We start from the raw sequence: 16,884 nt of genomic DNA, 5'->3' as shown, positions 1-16,884 counted from the left end.
ATCCTACTGCAATAAAAGGCATTTACCATTGAGTTGGATGGAATTAGGATTTCAGCCAAGAATACTCAGGGAAAGGTTAAAGTCTTTGAGTGTTTAAAATTTTGGGGGGCCCAAAGTAGCGCAGTAGGTGATCAACACAAGCACATGAAATGCAGCAGCACCCAGCAGAGCATCTCTCAGCTGGACCTGCTCGTTGGGTGTTCACACCCGAGGAGCTTAGTGGAGCTGGGGTTTTCCCTGGGGAAAAGGGCTCTGGGGTTTTCCCTGGATCAGGAAGCGGAGACGGGCATGTGGGTGTGTGCGCTGTGTGTGTGCCCCTCCCAGAATGAGCGCTTCCCCAAAAGCTGGAATGCTCGCCCAAACTAACCCCACGTGGCGCCTTGGCCGACCGCGGCATGTGCTGGCGGAGTGTGGCTCCCCGAAAAGTCTCCTCTTCCCGCCAACTCCACCCCTTTTTGCCGTCAGAGAGGAGACCATAACCACGGTGGTGAAGAGCCCAAGACAAAGGGGAAGGGTTTCTCCTGCACGTTCTCCTTCAGGCCATTCTCCTTCCCGCTCCCCGCGGGCAGAGCCGGCTCTGGAGCCGGTTTATGTCTCCAAGATCAGGCAGCCTGTCCACAGACACGACCAGGAGGCAGCACCAAAGTCTGCTGCTGTTCCCAGGCTTTATGTCACAGAACACGAGGACATGCAAGGGGCGGCAGCGAGAGACGTCATTGTGGAGAGCACAGTGGAAGAGAAAAAGCCCAAGTGGGTCGAAGTGGAAGAAATAATTGAATTCAAGGTGAAAAAATCACCAAAGCCCACAAGGAAAAGAGGCTCTTCCCCAGTAAAACAAGAAAAAGATGACTCAGGGGTGTTAACATTCACTTTTCCCAGCTCAAGGCCGAAGCGCTCCCCAGAAGATGATCCAAACACAAACAACTCCAACAATAAATTGGTGGAACAGTCAAAATCTCTGCCGAATGAGGGTCTCTCTGAAAGTGACATCCAGCCTCTGGTCTATGTGACTGAGCAGGAAGGACCTCAAGGCAGCAGCGAAGAGAGAAACTCCCCGTGTGGGTCAGAACAGTTAGGAAGTGATTCATTTATGGATTATGGAACTGAAGGAAAGAGCTGCCCACAGGAACCACTTGCTGACTACAGGTCAGACACCGCCTCCCCTCTGCTTGCCTGCGGGGGCGAGCCTTTGGTCTTCAGCTTTGGGACAGCTGCCGGACACCAACACGAAGTTCTGTTCTCCCCAGTGAGTCCAGAGGATAAGGAAGGGGTCGGTGAAGTGGATGTGTCTTGGCCTGTTGGAGAGGAGGTACCCGAAGTAATACAGGACATCCTTCCCGAAGAGGACAACGTCATAGTGGATGAGCCAGAGGAGCTGCACGCGGATGACATCAGCACCCGGGACCGCAAGATTTTAACCCACAACGGCAAGCTCTTAACTCTGGAGGACCTGGAGGATTATGTCCCTCAAGAAGGCGAGACCTACAGGTGCGGGGATCAGAAGCACACGGCGGAGAAGCCCTGCGAGATCTCCGTGCTGCAGACGGAGATCAACGAGCCGACCGTCGGCAAGCCGGTGCTGCTGAACCTGGTCAGGCCCGTGGTGCCCGAGCCCAGGCAGAGGTTCTTCAGCCAGTACGAGGAGCACGTCCCCAGGGGCGTGTTCGTGTCAGCCTCTCGGGTGGCCGGCGTGCAGTCCGTGGGCCCTTCCAACATCTCCTTCCGCGTGAGCGAGCCCCGCGCGGCTCCTCCCGGCCCCTCCTTCACGGTGAAGCCCTCGTTCTGCACAGAGGTCCAGCGCTCGGCAGACAATGGGCAGTCCAGCTTTAAAACTGAAGTTTCCACGAGGACCCTCAGCTACGGGACTGTTGGCGAGCCTGTCACCTTGCACATCAGCACAGAAGACCTCTCCCAGAGCTGAGCAGACGCAAGCTTGGTTTTTTTTAACACCAAAGAAAGCAGCTTTATTTAAAAAAAAAAAAAAAAAAAAAAAATTGAAATTGTTGTAGGTGAGGGGGATTGGTGGCAAAGATTACGAGGTAACAAGTACAAGGGAATACCTTAGAGGGAAATGTATTTAAATATCATGTGTCAAGCTTTTCCAGTCTTAAAGGGAACAGTCTGTCAGAACAGTTTGTAAGTTAAAAAGCTTTGATCTAGGTGAACATGTATCATTCCACAGCAGAGCAGTGATGGGAGGTTTAGGAAAAGCCTGATTCTTCTACCTATGACAGAAATATAGATGGAGAATTGTTTTCTGTCCATGAACTTACAAATTGTTTCATGTGCCAGTTTATGGTGTGGCAAGGAGGTGAAAGTATCTAAGCTTTTCAGCATCCTTCAGTAGCCCAGGACAGGTCTCCTGTCACCGTGTGGGCTCAAAGGTCATGAAGCTTCACTCTGCTTTGACTCTGCTCTACACTTGTGACACCAATTCGCTCTACCAAAATTTCTTCATAAACCTTTCAATGTGCACACTCTGGTTGCATTATTTTAACCTTCTGCCATATAATGAAATACATATATTAAATATTACATATACCAGGGGTTCAAAGGGCTGCTCAGGCCTTTTGGGTTTTGGAAATCCCAGTTTGACTCTAGTCAGTGGTGAGAGTCCCACTGTCGTAAGGAAGCAAGAATTTTGTTGCTCTCTTCTGCTTTCAAGTGAAAAAGACTTTTTTTTCTAAATGACAGATATTTTCAAATCCACTTCCTAGCTGTCTGGTTTCATTATTCTGCATTCTAGTGTGGCGGATTTATAAACCATATCTTTTGAAATATAATTTAGTTAACATGCACTGAAAGATAAAAGTGCTGCACAAAATAATTTCTGCATCTGCAATCAAACATTAACAAGTACAAAGAACCACAAATGTGGTCTTCAAAGGACCACAAATGTGGTCTTTGCCAATAAATATGACTGGATGAGTATTTGTTCTCCTGAACGTGCCAGTGGTTGAACATTCCTGCTAACAGATTGATCCATGATGTCCCTTATATGCGATAAGAGGAATTTACCACTGAGCTATGACAAAGTAGCAGGAGCACAAAAAAAGATTAAAAAAAAAAAAAAAAAGAAAGAGAGAGAAAAGAGCTTTACCATAAATATTCAGTTGAAACATAAATCTGTTCCAAATGTATTGGGCTGCCAGTTGCAATTGCATCATATATTACTGTAAACAGGAAGGTCGAGATGCCTCAAGGAGGAACTGGCTGTGGAGCTCCTCTGGAGCTTTGCAGCGGGAATGTTGCGTGAGGGGGAGGCTGAGGTGCACGGAGCACAGCCCATCTCTGTTGGCCTCACTAAAAATGGATGTTGCCCAGACCTCCAACAAGCTGCTCTGAAAAGAGATGAGCTCCCAGGCCCAAATCCTGGAGTCAGGTGGAGCTCATTGATCTCAGCAGGACCCTGCACTGGCCCTCCCTGGTGACAAGTCCCCACACCCTGTCCCAGCTGAGCTCTGTAGAAATTTTCAGTAGAAACTGTTTTATTTTATGGCTTAGGGAAACCAGAAATGCTCAGGCACAGCTGAATTTTCGAAGCAGCGCGAGGAGAGGGGGTGGAGTGAGTTTCTGCCTTGGGAACGAATGGATGATGTTTGCTCAGTGTTTCCTAGCCAGGTGATATTGAGGAGATTGTTTTGGAGGCTTGGGGCAATATTCCTGCCAACAGGGACTGAATTTACAAAAGGTGCTTGTAGAAAAGCTATTTTTTTTCCTTCTGCAGCTGCACCTTGTGCTGACTAAAATGGACATAATGATTTCACAGCCTTTCACTTTCAACATCCACTCAGGATGTCGTGTGCACTACTTTCATGATATAGGATGCTTTTCCAGTGGTGAAGGAAATCAAGCTTCCTTTATGGTACTATCCAATTTTTTATAACATCTCCTTGGTTTATACTGTTTGTTTTATAATGAAGCAATATGATGGATATATATATTAGTGCTTTTTTCATATATTGCACTGTACATTGGAAAGTAACAGACACACAACAGGGAAATGCTTTCAAAGCTAAAAAGATTTCTTTTATTTTGAGCCTGATTCTGATCACAGTTATTCCAGTGTGAATCTAGAATAATTCCACAGAAGAAAGTGGATTTTATTCAGATTTACAAAGATATTGCTGAGAAAAGAATTTGCCCTGTGACAGTCTTCAAAAAGTGTGTAATATTCAAACAAAAGATAATGAGGATGTGTAAAGGAACGTGGCGGTTTCCCCCTGTTGTGGTAAACACTCAGGTTTTCTAAAGAAGCTCTAAGGCTGCACTTCAGATGGTCATTGAAGAAATAATTATACTTTGATTCATTAGCTCAAAACAATTAACATCTGTTTACATTTTCTTTTGAAATTTAAGCAAAAGAGAATCAATTGAAGGGAATTTTAAAAATCCTATGCAGGGCTCTGTTCAAAAAGTGAAAGGTTTATGAGAAGTTCATTACATTTACTTTCAAAATATTTTCCTAGAGGTTAAAAATTATGATTGTAAGTGATTAAACTCTGTAGATAACTAATGATATGTGTGGGGATTTATTTCCTGTAGATGAAAAGATACAGCTATATGAAAGATTTTAATACAATGAATGTTGTCCCGAAATTCCTGGAGGTAAATGGGTATTAATAAAGTGGAAACTTCAGTTTGCTTGAGATACAAAAGAGGAAAAAAAAAACCACACAAAAAAAAGTCAAGTGCAAGATAATGCTGTTAGATGCTGAGTTTAAATCAATAAATGTCTTGCATCAGCTGTTACTGAAGTCGTTGGGTTTCTGTGTTCTTTGTTACAGCACTTGATATTCCATCAGCTCATCCTCCTCTCCCGCTGACATCAGCGGGACCAGGGTTGCAATCCAAGAATATTAATGCAGTTGGGCTCTGGCTCCTTTTTAATGGACAGTTTCAGGGGTGTTGAAGTGAAAAAAACCTGGTTTTAGGGACATTTCCAACTCAGGAACCTTGAATGACTCACATCCTCTTGGGTCCTTCTCCGAGACCGAACTGGAGCTTCAAAATATGTGTCAGTCTTGAGTTCCTGGGGATGGCCTGGAGTTGTGGGGTGGAAAGGCTCAGGGCTGAGATTTTAGAGCTGGGAAAGAGGTTTTCCATCACAGGGTGTCGTCACTGTGGTGTTTGTTAGTTCTATGTATCCTGGGGGATATTAAAGTTCCTCAGCCTGAATCAAGTGTGCAAAAGAAGGAAGTGGTGTAACGTCCCCTAGGCAGGGAGGAAAGTGGTGGTATTAGAGCATGGGAGAGACCGGTGATTATATAAAACCTCTATATCTGTATCCAGACACCTGTGAATATATTTCCTAACCGAGTGTTTCATGCCTTTCCAATCATTTCACTCATTGGCAGCTGCCCACTTCATGGGCCAGCAGCAGCTGGCAGAAATCACAGCAGGAACACCAGGTATTTCTCTAGGAAAATATTTAATGTCTTCCAGCCAGCCCAGTGCTGAGAACACTGATGGGCAGTCTGGGACATCATGTGAGCACATCTTGGTTTTTTTCCATCAACAAATTCAGGCAAGAAATATTTTGCCACCATCATGATAACTGAGAACAAAAATCAAGTGAGATGTCTTCGTCTACTCACAGCCATCAACTTTTTTCTCTCAGGTTTACCACGAGAATCGACTTTCTTGAGGCCAGGAAAGGAGCAGAATCAAAACCCCTATGGGACATTCTCATTAATGTCAATGACATTAAACAAGTCAGAGCTGTTTATTCTAAATGCTCTTTTTTTTCTCAAACCATGTGATGATTTTTCTCTCTTGCTTGGTGATCAATCGCATCGTGAGCGTGATCATTGTCTTAACCTGACCTGCGTTTTCTCTGTCTTCATGAGGACATGAGGTTTCCCTAGGTACCATCCATACCTTCGCTGTGCCTCTTCAGGATTTGTGGAATGTTTATCGAGCAGGAGATTGGGTGAGATGAGCTCCTGCAGTCTGTTATCCCATCCCATCCTTCTACATCCAACCCCATCAGAAACATGCAGATATTACAGAGTAGGACACACATCACCCTAGAGCAAGGAGTGGCTTTTCTGCCAGAGCTTGATGAAAAAGAACCAGCTCCCTCTTCATTCCCCTGCCCTTCTCCAGAGTCACTGACAAGGCTGATTCCTGTTCACTCCTTTTCCTTCCCTGTGCGATAATGTCTTCCTTGCACGTGGAGTCTCTATCAGTGCAATGGGTTCATTTCATTGCTCTTATCCAGTGGTTGGTTCTTCTCCCAGAGGGTGCTGGGCACTGCTCAGCCCCCCCAGGGAATGGCCACAGCTCCAAAGCTGCCAGAGCTCCAGGAGTGTTTGGATAAATCCCAGGAACAGGATGGGATTGTTGGGGTGACTGTGCAGGGCCAGGAGCTGGACTTGGATGATCCTTGGGGATCCTTTCCCATTGAGGATATTCTGTGATTCTATGATTAATAGAGGTATTTTTGACAGACCAACCAATGTCAGGTTGAGCTGGGAGATGGATCCTTGGTTCCCCTGTCTGGGAACAGGCCAGGTGTTCACACAGGTGGCACAGTGTCCCCAGCCTGCTGAGATACAACTTTCCAAAGCCTTTTGTGCCAACTTTCTTATTTTAACTCTCATCTACATTTCCTCTTGCTGGAATAAGCATTTCTTCATCAACTCTCTTCTCTAGGAGCGGAAAACAATACAGTTGCAGATATTTCCATGCATTGGATTATGTTTTTATTAATCTTTTCTTCTGTTAGAGCAGGGATTAAATGCTCGAGCGACGGTGTTTCATGTTCAGACTCAGATGTTTCTTAATTCTTATCTATAGTACAATCTCACAAGTTGTGAGCTCTAGATAACAAAGTAGAAAATGACTCTGTCTCTAACTCTTTTCAAGGTCTTTTAAGCACAAACTGTCCAATTACGAAATGATGCCTGAATTATTTTTACTTTTAACCCAATAACCGACCACCCATGGCCTGCAATGAGGACTTTTCTACCCAATTACAAAATACCACCCAGACCCATGAAAAAGAAGGTGAAAAAGAAGGATTGGCCTCTTCCCTAAATTCTCCATCTTGCTTTATCTCTATTACTGTATTCTAAACCCATAAACCCTTGAGTTTTCCTCCCCGTGATGTCACACACTTCTATTCAAACTCCACACCCACAATCCCAGGGCCATTATCCAATTTTGGAAGCCTTCTCCACAGCCTCAGGTCCAATGCAGTGTTTGCTTGGGGGTCAGAGCCTGTCAGCACAGAAAGTCTGAAATACTCAGCGCCCAGCGTTCCAACATTGGATGGTGCTGCTGTTCTCCTTTTTGCCCTGAAGAGAGAAAAGTTGTTGTTCTTGTCTGTAGGAACGGCTTCTCCCCAGTCGGAGACTTCCGTGCAGGCCTCGCTCCAGCGCGCCGATAAGGAGATCAAGACAGCCCTGAGAAAGCTCATGGACTCGGCGTCAATGCTGGTGACTCTTCCCCGGGGCATGCGAGCAGATGTTGGCCTTGGCCTCGGCTTTGCTGGGTCTGTCCCTTCAGAGCACTCGGGGGCAGCAGCCGGGCCCTCTGTGCTAGTCCATGAAGCCAGTACCCAAACCCAGGCTGCCGGAGACCACGGTAGGTTTGGCACAAAGGTGGGAGATGTACCCCACTGGGAGTTGAGAGGCAGAAAAATATTGAACGTGCCAGTAACAATGTTTTTAACCTCGTTTTTCTGCGTTGTTATGTTTTTGAGTAGATTGAGGTTAAGAGAGGGCATTAAGACCCAAAGAAGCATGGAGGGTGGGCTGGGGTTAGGTTGGATCTAAGTTTGGGGCAGATCTTTCTGGAAGCAGGAGGTGTTTGAAAACCATGTCTGAAACAGAATTTGGTTCATCACCTGCCCAAAATTAAGGGATAGGGGATTTTTTTCCACCTTTGGTCTTTTCCCCTGCTCTTGCTTCAAGTACTTTTGGGGGAGAAAGTGGGGTGAGATCCCTCCTTTACATTCAGAGAAGTCATCTGGGTTTTGATTTCACAGGATGGACAAGGGTGGTTGATTTTATTGTTTGCTGTAAACAAGCTGGAAGTGTCTTTAATATCATGGACCAACTGTCAGAGACTCTCCAGGGGTTGGGTGCCTCAAGTTCACCTGGATTTCACTGACCCTGGAGCCTGGACAGACTCCTTTGCAGCTTCTGTGTGACTAAAACCAACTGTGTATGTGGCTGTGTCTTGCCAGGAGAACAATTCCTTTGTCCTTATGTTGCTTTTAAAAAATTGTGGATGAGCGACAACCCTTCCACTCTTCCTCTGCTTCTGCCATAACAACTTGCCTAAGCTGTCTCTGTGTCAAGCCAGAATAACTGTCCTCCACCACTGTTAACTTAAAGTACAATGCCAAGTAGCCTTCAGCCCTCAAACTCCTTAATTATTTTAAAAAATAAATATTCCTTATTTTATTTTTTCCTTAAAATAGGGGGGAAAAAAGGATAATTCCTTAAAAAAATAAATATTCTTAGTTAAAACTTAGCAAGAATAAAAGCTGTTCATGGAATCAGACCCAAAATAACAGCACAAAAGAAAAAAAAAAAAAAAAATCAGGGTTTAAACCCTTTTTTTTCCCTTTCTAGTAGGAAATCGTCTTTGGAATAATCCTCTGGTAGAGTGGGATGACTCAAAAATCCCAAGTAAAATTTCACCTAGCAGATTATTCCCTCAGTCACAGCTAAAGAGAAAACACAATAATGAATGAGGCGGTTTGGCAGGTCTTTCATCTGAGCAAAACTAAACATGTTATGGGAATTATTTTAATCAGATGGAGACTTGACCCCTCTCTCTATGATCACATGCCTTAAATAAAAAGGAGGTAAATGTTTCAACAGTGCTGGGGATAGGAAAGCACAATCCCACAACCTGGGATCTCTGATCCAGTGATGCCTTGAATAATCATGTTTTCCACCCCAATGGAGCTGTTTTATGTCATTTCTAGGAACAGCTGCTCTTTTCCAAAAACCAGCCAGCACCAAACATCCCTGGAGCATTCCCTAAAATATTCCTATTTGCTGAGTTGAAGACTCTTCTGGATTTAGCTTTTTCTCCTTAAATGAAAAAGGAGATGATGCACTTTATTCTATGGTGTAATTTCAATGGTCAATATCAGGTTGCTCTTGGGATGTGAGATCAAACCAGGTTTTGAAGTTATAGCTGATAAAATAATTAATCATAAAAGAAGAAAAATAACTGAAACTGTCATCAACCTGCACCATCTTTTGGTTTCATCAAGCCCCAGATGCCAAACCTTGTTCTAGTGTAACTTAGAGCTGTACAAGGACATTTTCCACTGGAGGTGCAGCAATGCTGATGCTAAAACATCACCAGGTCCTCTCTAAGAGTCCATATAACCTCCATATCAATCGCATCCTCAGCCAGGACCTGCTTTGACCACTGGTTTACATTGATGTGAGCTCACTCATCTCCCTGATGCTGTCTGTGGTCACGGCAGTGAGTCAGGAGCTGTTCTAACGCCAAGCTGAATGGAAGAATTCACGTTGACAAAGCTAACGCTGGCTTTCCCTGGAATTCATTTCAGGGGTGGGCTTGGCAGTGCTGGGTTGGTGGCTGGATTTGTTTGTAAAGGTCTTTTTTAACCCAAATGATTTTCTCACAGCCACGAGCTGGAACTCAAACACAGCCAAATTATCTCTCATGGAGACTGTATGAGCCCACACTGTCCTTCCAGCTGACCTGCATTTCCCTGCCCCTACCAACTGCCCTTCCCACCTCTGTCTGTGTGAATTTCCTTACAGAACAGCCAGTTTAGCCCAGTCACCCGAGTGCCACCACTCCGGCGTTGTCCAACCCCTTTGCTCCGTGTGCTCTTTGCAGAAATGCCAAATTCCCCTCTAACCTCCAGTGGCTGCACCCAGCTGAGGTCGGGTGGACTCAGTTCTGGCACGAGGCACAGCACAGATGGCTCCAAAGGTCAGCTCTGGGTTTCAGGTGTGGTCTCATGGGTGGTGTGTCTAACTTTCCCAATTTCTGCTGCCAGCCAAAGCACAGAGGCAGGGCGCAGCTGAAGAACCGAGGGTGCCAAAGCCCAGCCCTGCTGCTTCCCGGGAAGAGGAGGCTGCTGGAGGTGAAAGCACTCGGGAACGGACTGTTCCCATCGACAGGTAAACACCCACCTCCATATTTCCAGGTAATGCACGTGGATTTCTGAATGGAGCAGACTTGGGTGCAAGAAAAGCAGGTCCTCTGTGGTGGACCCGAACAGTTTCTTGTAGGTTTGTCATTATTTTCAGAATCCTGGTGTCAAGGAAGGGTGAAAAAAGATTGGAGAGCCATTAATCTCCCCCAAAACAAAATTCTTCCTGTATTAATTTTAAGCAAATTACTCTTTGTCTGCTGGTAAAGCAGGGTGTGATGCTGCACCTCTTGTATGTGCCTATGCCATGATTTTTTCTCCTGGGTTTCTTGAAAGGACGTCACCAGATGCAGGGGCAGGAGGCTGGTACAGGAGAGAAGGAGACGTGGTCTGGGATGTGCACAGTGAAGTTTATATCGAGACCACAGAAAGAACTCGTGTGTACAAGACTGAGGAGAAGACTCCAACGAGTAAGACCAAACCCTGTTTTCCCTTTCCCAATCCCATGTTTGTCACTGTCTTCTCTTTTGGTAACAACTCCTGACTGTTTTGCTTTTTTTTAATATTCCAATTTTTTGAGTGGTAACTGTTTACTAAACAACAAGTAATTGGTAAGCGTGAAGATAAGAAACCTAAAAGTAATGCCAGCATGAAGAACCCCAAATATATTGCTGTTGTACTTCCTGACTGGACTTTAGACTACTGTTGCATCCTAAGTGGCCTGTCCTATAAATCCCATTGAGTAATTCCACCTCTGTCAGCACTCTGAGAAGGAAATTCCAGTGCTGTGCATGCAGCAAATGCTCTTTTGTCACCAGGTCCTCCCTACATGCAAGTGACAATAGAGGATGTGCAGGTGAACTCTGGGGAACGTGCCAAATTCCAGGCAGTCATTGAAGGAACCCCTCAGCCCACAGTTCTGTGGTTTAAGGTGAGTGCAGGCTCTTCTCTGGCTGAGAGTGAGGGCCATGGGAGGGGCTGTAGTGCACTATTCCACAGGGAATTCTGTCTGCTCTTTCCTCCCACGCCTCTCTCACTGACTCTGGATCGTGTCTGTAGAGTTTGTGGAACCAGCTGTTCTCACTGAACCACCACCTGTGCACCCCACCCTGGGCTGTCATCCTGGATCCTTTTGCAGAGAGGGCAACCAAGATGGTTTTGGGGACTAAAAAAGAGCAGGAAGAGAATTTTTTTCCACCTGAGTGCCACTGAGATGTGAGCTGCAGTTTGGGGGGCAGGAATGGGATTGACTGGTTTATCCCGATTCTCAGCATGACTTCCAGGCTCTGTATCTTTCCTGCAGCTACTTGGTAAAATCAGTGTGACTAGGGACAATGAATATCCCATAGAAAGGAGAGAAATTATTTATAATTCCTTAGAACATTGTTGTCACATCTTGCTAGCGCCTCCCTTCCAGGCTGAAGAGCCCCAGTCTGCTGCCGATCCTCATCTGGAAGCTCTTACAGAGGACACTGATGATGATGTACCAAATAGTACCACACCATGGGCAAAACAAGCATCTCTCTAATGATGCTTTGTGTCTCATCCTTCATTTCTTCCCTAGTGATTTTCTGTATCTGGTACCTTTTATCACCCACTGAGCACTGAGCTGCTGCTGCCGTGGAGTGATTTACTCTAACTTAATTTTTTTGTTGCAGTTTAATAAGGAAAAGCTCAGAAACAGAGATTTTGTGTGGGAAAATGGGACTGCATCACTTCATATTTGTGGTATTATATACATGTGTAGATATAGCATTACATACGCTCACAACCTGCTCTGTGTCACACACACTCCATCCTGCCCCTCTCTTCATAACATTTATGAATATACAGAAACACAGAACCATTAAGGTTGGAAAGACCTCCAAGATCACCGAGTCCAGGCTCTGACAGAACACCACCTTGTCAACCAGACCCACATCCAGCTGTTTCTTCAACACTTCCAGGGATGGTGACTCCACCACTCCCCTGGGCAGCGTTTTCTCCCTGAGATTTGCTCATGTAAATAGTCTGTGTTGTAGCTCTGCTCCCGTATCTTGCCTCTTGAAAAGCCAAAACATCTGTTTCCATCTCAGTTTTGCCAAAATATCATTTCCTTCCCTCAGGGCACTTCACTGCTGACAGACAGCAACAGGATCCATCAGGGGAAGGAAGGAACAACGTATTTCTTAGTGGTGGACAATGCTGCTGTGGAAGATGGTGGTGTTTATACCTGCGTTGCCAAAAATGCAGGAGGGGAGGTTTTGTGCAAGGCAGAGCTCGTTGTACGTGAAGGTAATGCCATCCTCTCAGCTGTAAAGACAATGCCACCCTCACTCCTGTGGAGGCAATGCCATCCTCTCAACCTGTAAAGGCAATGCCATCCTCTCAGCTGTAGAGGCAATGCCATCCTCTCAGCTGTAAAGGCAATGCCACCCTCTCTCCTGTGGAGGCAATGCCACCCTCACTCCTGTGGAGGCAATGCCATCCTCTCTCCTGTGGAGGCAATGCCATCCTCTCAGCTGTAAAGGCAATGCCACCCTCTCTCCTGTGAAAGCAATGCCATCCTCTCAGCTGTAAAGACAATGCCACCCTCTCAGCTGTAGAGGCAATGCCACCCTCTCTTCTGTGCAGGCAATGCCATCCTCTCAGCTGTAAAGGCAATGCCACCCTCTCTCCTGTGGAGGCAATGCCATCCTCCCAGCTGTAGGGGCAATGCCATCCTCTCTCCTGTGGAGGCAATGCCACCCTCTCAGCTGCAGGAGTTGCTCCCACTGCCATGGCAATATGTAATTTGTTGCAGCCGTGTTCTGGCACCTGTGTGGAATCTCCTCTCTATTCCTGTGTAGCATTTATACATGGCCAGCGTTGCAGGATGCAGGATAAAAGCAAATCACAAAATCCCAAAATGGTTTGGGTTGCAAAGGACCTTAAAGATCCTCTAATTCCAACCCCCTGCCATGAGCAGGGACACCTTCAGCTATCCCAGGTTCCCCCAAACCCCATCCAACCTGGCCCTGAACATTCCAGGGGTGGGGCAGCAATTTCTCTGGGCAACCCCAAAGCTCACTTTGACATGTTCTGTTATCAAACTACTCCACTTAATTCTCCTTAGACGTTTGGAAGACCCCTCTAATTTTTTCCTGCCCTAAATTGTCCTGTAATAACTTTGACTCTATCAGCAAGGCATTGTCTGAATAATTGCCCTTGTGTTTTCCTTCCTTTCCAAAGCTAAGAAAGACCAAGAAGAGAAGAAAGTGGCCACCAGGAGGAAGCTCCACTCCCATTATGAGGTTAAGCAGGAGATTGGAAGGTAAATGAATTTCACAGCATCACTGCCAGGGAATCTCTCACTGCCCATCTGAGCTGCTGATGCAGAGGTGGGTCTGGAAAAGTCTGAAAAGGTGGAAGTAAAGGCAGAATTGGGTGTGCTGGGGCAGCTCCAACCAGAAAAAAAACATCCAAAGGTTCACAGATCGGTGCCTGGATGTGGCCTCTTGGCAACGGGAGCATCCCAAGCCCATCACATCGGGTCTGTCCAAGGGATCCGAGAGCATTGATCTCTGCCAGCGCACGCCTGCATGAGCTTCAACAGCTTTCCCCGTGATGGGAACACGGTGCTTCCCTTCGGAGACAGCCAGGAGAGGGCAACAGCACCTCACAGACAGCAAAACGAGCTCCTTGTGCCGGAGAACTGAAGCATGGAGCAGCAGGGAGCTGTCAAAGGCCAGGGTGCGGGAAAATCTCTGCCCAGAGGTCTGATCAGGGCTTGTCCTTCGATTCCTGCACAGGGGCTGCTTCAGCTTCGTGAAACGGGTGGTGCACAAGGGGAACAGGGTGTCCTGTGCTGCCAAATTCATCCCTCTGAGGAGCAAAACCAAATCTCGAGCTCATCAAGAGAGGGATATTCTTGCCTCTCTGTCCCACGACAGAATTACCAGGCTCCTGGATGAGTTTGAAACACGGAAAACGCTGATTTTGATTCTGGAGTTGTATCCTTTTTTTGTGCAGTTTTCTGAGAGGCTGTGAAGTAGCGGGTGGAGTTCATTTCTTAAATATCTAAGCAATTAATTTTGGTGTTGTGGTTGTTTTTTTTTTTTTGTTTTTTTTTTTTTTCTGAGAGAAAAGGACAAACACAATCCTCTGCACTGCAGGATAGCACAGCTCTGTGAGAGCTCCACCACAGTCCTCACCCAGTTCTGCTGGGCGAGAAAAACCAGACTTGTACATACAAATGCAAATGAGTTGTTAAGCACCAAAATTATTTTCTGAGACATCTGGAAGCCACGAGCCCTGTTTCCCTGAGATCCAGTCTGGGTTAGCACAAGGGAAATGCTGAGCAGAAACCCCAAAATCAATGGGCAGATTTCCGCAGGAGCGATACCAGGTTTAGAGCAGCCCTGCTCCGCAAGGATTCTGCTGCAGCAGAGACTTTGATGACAATCCTGTCGCCTGAGATCACCCCCTGAGTTCTGCTGCTGGCTGGCTGGATGGAGGCGGTTCCACAGTCAAAATAAGCTTTTCCATGTGGTTCTGTTGTCCCTTAATGCCACTGTCAGATGCTCCAACGAAGAGCTCCTGGACCGTTTATTCAAGAAGAGCGTGGTCACTGAAGCTGAGGTAATTTCTCATTTGAAAGCCCAGGGTTGGTTTTTTCTGCATTTCCCTTTTGGAATATGAGGAATGTCTTCATACCAGTGATAATCTATCAAAGCAGAATCAGCCTTTACCACGTGTTCCTACCAACTTTCATTGGCAGCTGGGTTTCTTTGGGGAATAACTACAAACAGCCAGGGGGTTTGACCACCAGCATTGCATTCAACCTAAAAAAAAGAGATTATATTTGCTCTATTGTCATAATTTCTTTGCTGTCTGTCATCTGGAGCTCCTATCTCCACTTACTTAATGCCACTTTATTCACTTGCAACTCTATTCTATCTACTCCCTTTCTGTTTAAAAGAAAAGCTGAAATTATTGTTTCTAAGGGATATTTTTTTACATCCTTGGTGCTAGAAGTTCAAAATCTTCAAAAGAAGGTCTCCCATCCAGTAGCCAAGTGTCCAAGATTTATTCGTAAAATAATTTTTTTTTTTCTTTAGAAATTCTCAGAGGGAAACATTCATAGGATGGTTTGGATTGGGAGGGACCTTTAAAGATCAAATCTTGGTGAAATTTAGGGACTTGCCCATTTATTCTCCCCGATTGATAAATGTTTATTTATTGATTGTTTATTAATTGACTCAATTCTTAGGTCAAACTGTACATCAAGCAAATTTTGGAAGGGATCAAATATCTTCATGACAACAGCATCCTTCATTTGGACATCAAGGTAATGAGCAATGACCAGTCTGGCTTTTCCCAGACTGGCTTTTCCCAGCCTCTTGTTGGCCAGGGATTGGGTGTTCTATCTCTGAATTATTCTTACAACTGAAAATACTCCCTGCTCTCGAGAAAAAATTCCCCCATTTATTTTATTTATTTTATTTTTTTATTTTATTTATTTTATTTACATTTTCATCCAACAGCCACTGAATATCCTCATGGTTTATCCTGAGAGGGAAGACCTGAAGATCTGTGACTTTGGATTTGCCCAGAGGATCACGCCCGTGGAGCCTCAGTACAGCAAATACGGCTCTCCAGAGTTTGTTGCCCCAGAAATTGTTTCCCAGTCACCAGTGTCAAAAGCAACTGATATCTGGTAATCTCTCAGTTTCTCAAAAAGCTTTTCCAGGCCCTCAATGGCCTGAATTTCCATTAGCTGTTAATTAGTAAATGGGGCAGTGATAATAACACTGAAAATCCAAAACCCATCAAGGCTCTTTTAAGCTCCTTCTGTCTAACTTTTTTCACCCATAATTGAGCTCTGACTGCTAATTAATGCAAAGGAGCATCTTTGAGGAGATGATCTCTACTCCAGGCAGCAACTAGAGGGAATGATCCTAAAGAGCTTTCTAGAAAAGACTCACAAAAAAAGAGAGAAGTATTTTGAATTTTTTCCTCTATCTGTGCTTTAAAAATGAATGATTGCTTGAGAACAATTTTAAAAAACTTTGAAGGGGAAAATTAAATGGAAAAAACCCAATAGTTTTGGGGATTTATTATCCTTGAAAGGTGAGGAAAAGGTGATCTTGCTGTTTCAGGGTCTCTAGTGGCAGGAAGAGGGGCTTGAGGAGGATGGGAAAATAGTGACAAAAAATTTCATTTGTGTTTCCTCTCTCCTCAGGGCTGTCGGAGTCATCACATATTTGAGGTAAATAAATCTTGGAAACGCTCCCTCAATAACCCTTTGTTCATCAGAGCCCTCCGGTACTTTCAAGTGAGGGATTTCAGTGGAACATTCAGTCCTTCCATAATAAGGACAATTTATTTTGGGGTTTCCTGGTTGCTCCTCACGAACACTGCAAGTCCCAGGCACAGAGCCCCTCAAGAATTTAAAAACCCCATGTAAGCATTTGTTCTTCTGCCATTTGCACAGAAAATAGAAATGTAAAACCTGTCTCCTTTCATTTTATGATGTTCAACAAATAAGCCTCACGTGCAAGTCTCCATTTGCTGGGGAGAACGACAGGAAAACTCTCCTAAATATCCAGAACGGGGAAATTTCGTGGACCATCCCTGATGTTGTTCACTTGAGTGAAGATGCAAAGGACTTCATGAAAGGGATCCTGCAGCAGCACCCCAAGTGAGTGCCCCCCTGTGCCTCCCTCTGTCAGAGCTGTTGGTGCCCCAGCTGCCGCATCCCAGCTCGTCATTTCGTTTGAAAAGTAGAAAGCTGAGTGAGATGTGGTGCATTTTGCCCTAATTCT

At 45.4% G+C, this 16,884-nt stretch overlaps 1 protein-coding gene across 4 annotated transcripts in view; it reads left to right on the top strand.

Annotated features, from left to right (window-relative positions):
- The window catches only part of OBSCN (obscurin, cytoskeletal calmodulin and titin-interacting RhoGEF), a 178,036-nt gene that overhangs the window by 141,534 nt on the left and 19,618 nt on the right, over positions 1-16,884 (top strand). For all 4 annotated transcript variants that reach the window (XM_040077845.2, XM_040077838.2, XM_040077829.2 and 1 more), the window contains 12 exons: positions 7,336-7,590; positions 10,004-10,127; positions 10,436-10,569; positions 10,918-11,030; positions 12,205-12,373; positions 13,310-13,391; positions 13,870-14,070; positions 14,638-14,698; positions 15,330-15,407; positions 15,604-15,776; positions 16,302-16,328; positions 16,608-16,760. In XM_040077845.2, coding sequence (XP_039933779.1) covers positions 7,336-7,590; positions 10,004-10,127; positions 10,436-10,569; positions 10,918-11,030; positions 12,205-12,373; positions 13,310-13,391; positions 13,870-14,070; positions 14,638-14,698; positions 15,330-15,407; positions 15,604-15,776; positions 16,302-16,328; positions 16,608-16,760 — 1,570 coding nt within the window. The remainder of the gene's footprint in view (positions 1-7,335; positions 7,591-10,003; positions 10,128-10,435; positions 10,570-10,917; positions 11,031-12,204; positions 12,374-13,309; positions 13,392-13,869; positions 14,071-14,637; positions 14,699-15,329; positions 15,408-15,603; positions 15,777-16,301; positions 16,329-16,607; positions 16,761-16,884) is intronic.

The sequence above is a fragment of the Hirundo rustica genome, chromosome 1 (assembly GCF_015227805.2).
Source record: "Hirundo rustica isolate bHirRus1 chromosome 1, bHirRus1.pri.v3, whole genome shotgun sequence".
Classification (NCBI taxonomy): domain Eukaryota; kingdom Metazoa; phylum Chordata; class Aves; order Passeriformes; family Hirundinidae; genus Hirundo; species Hirundo rustica.
This window is presented reverse-complemented; position numbering and strand designations above follow the sequence as displayed.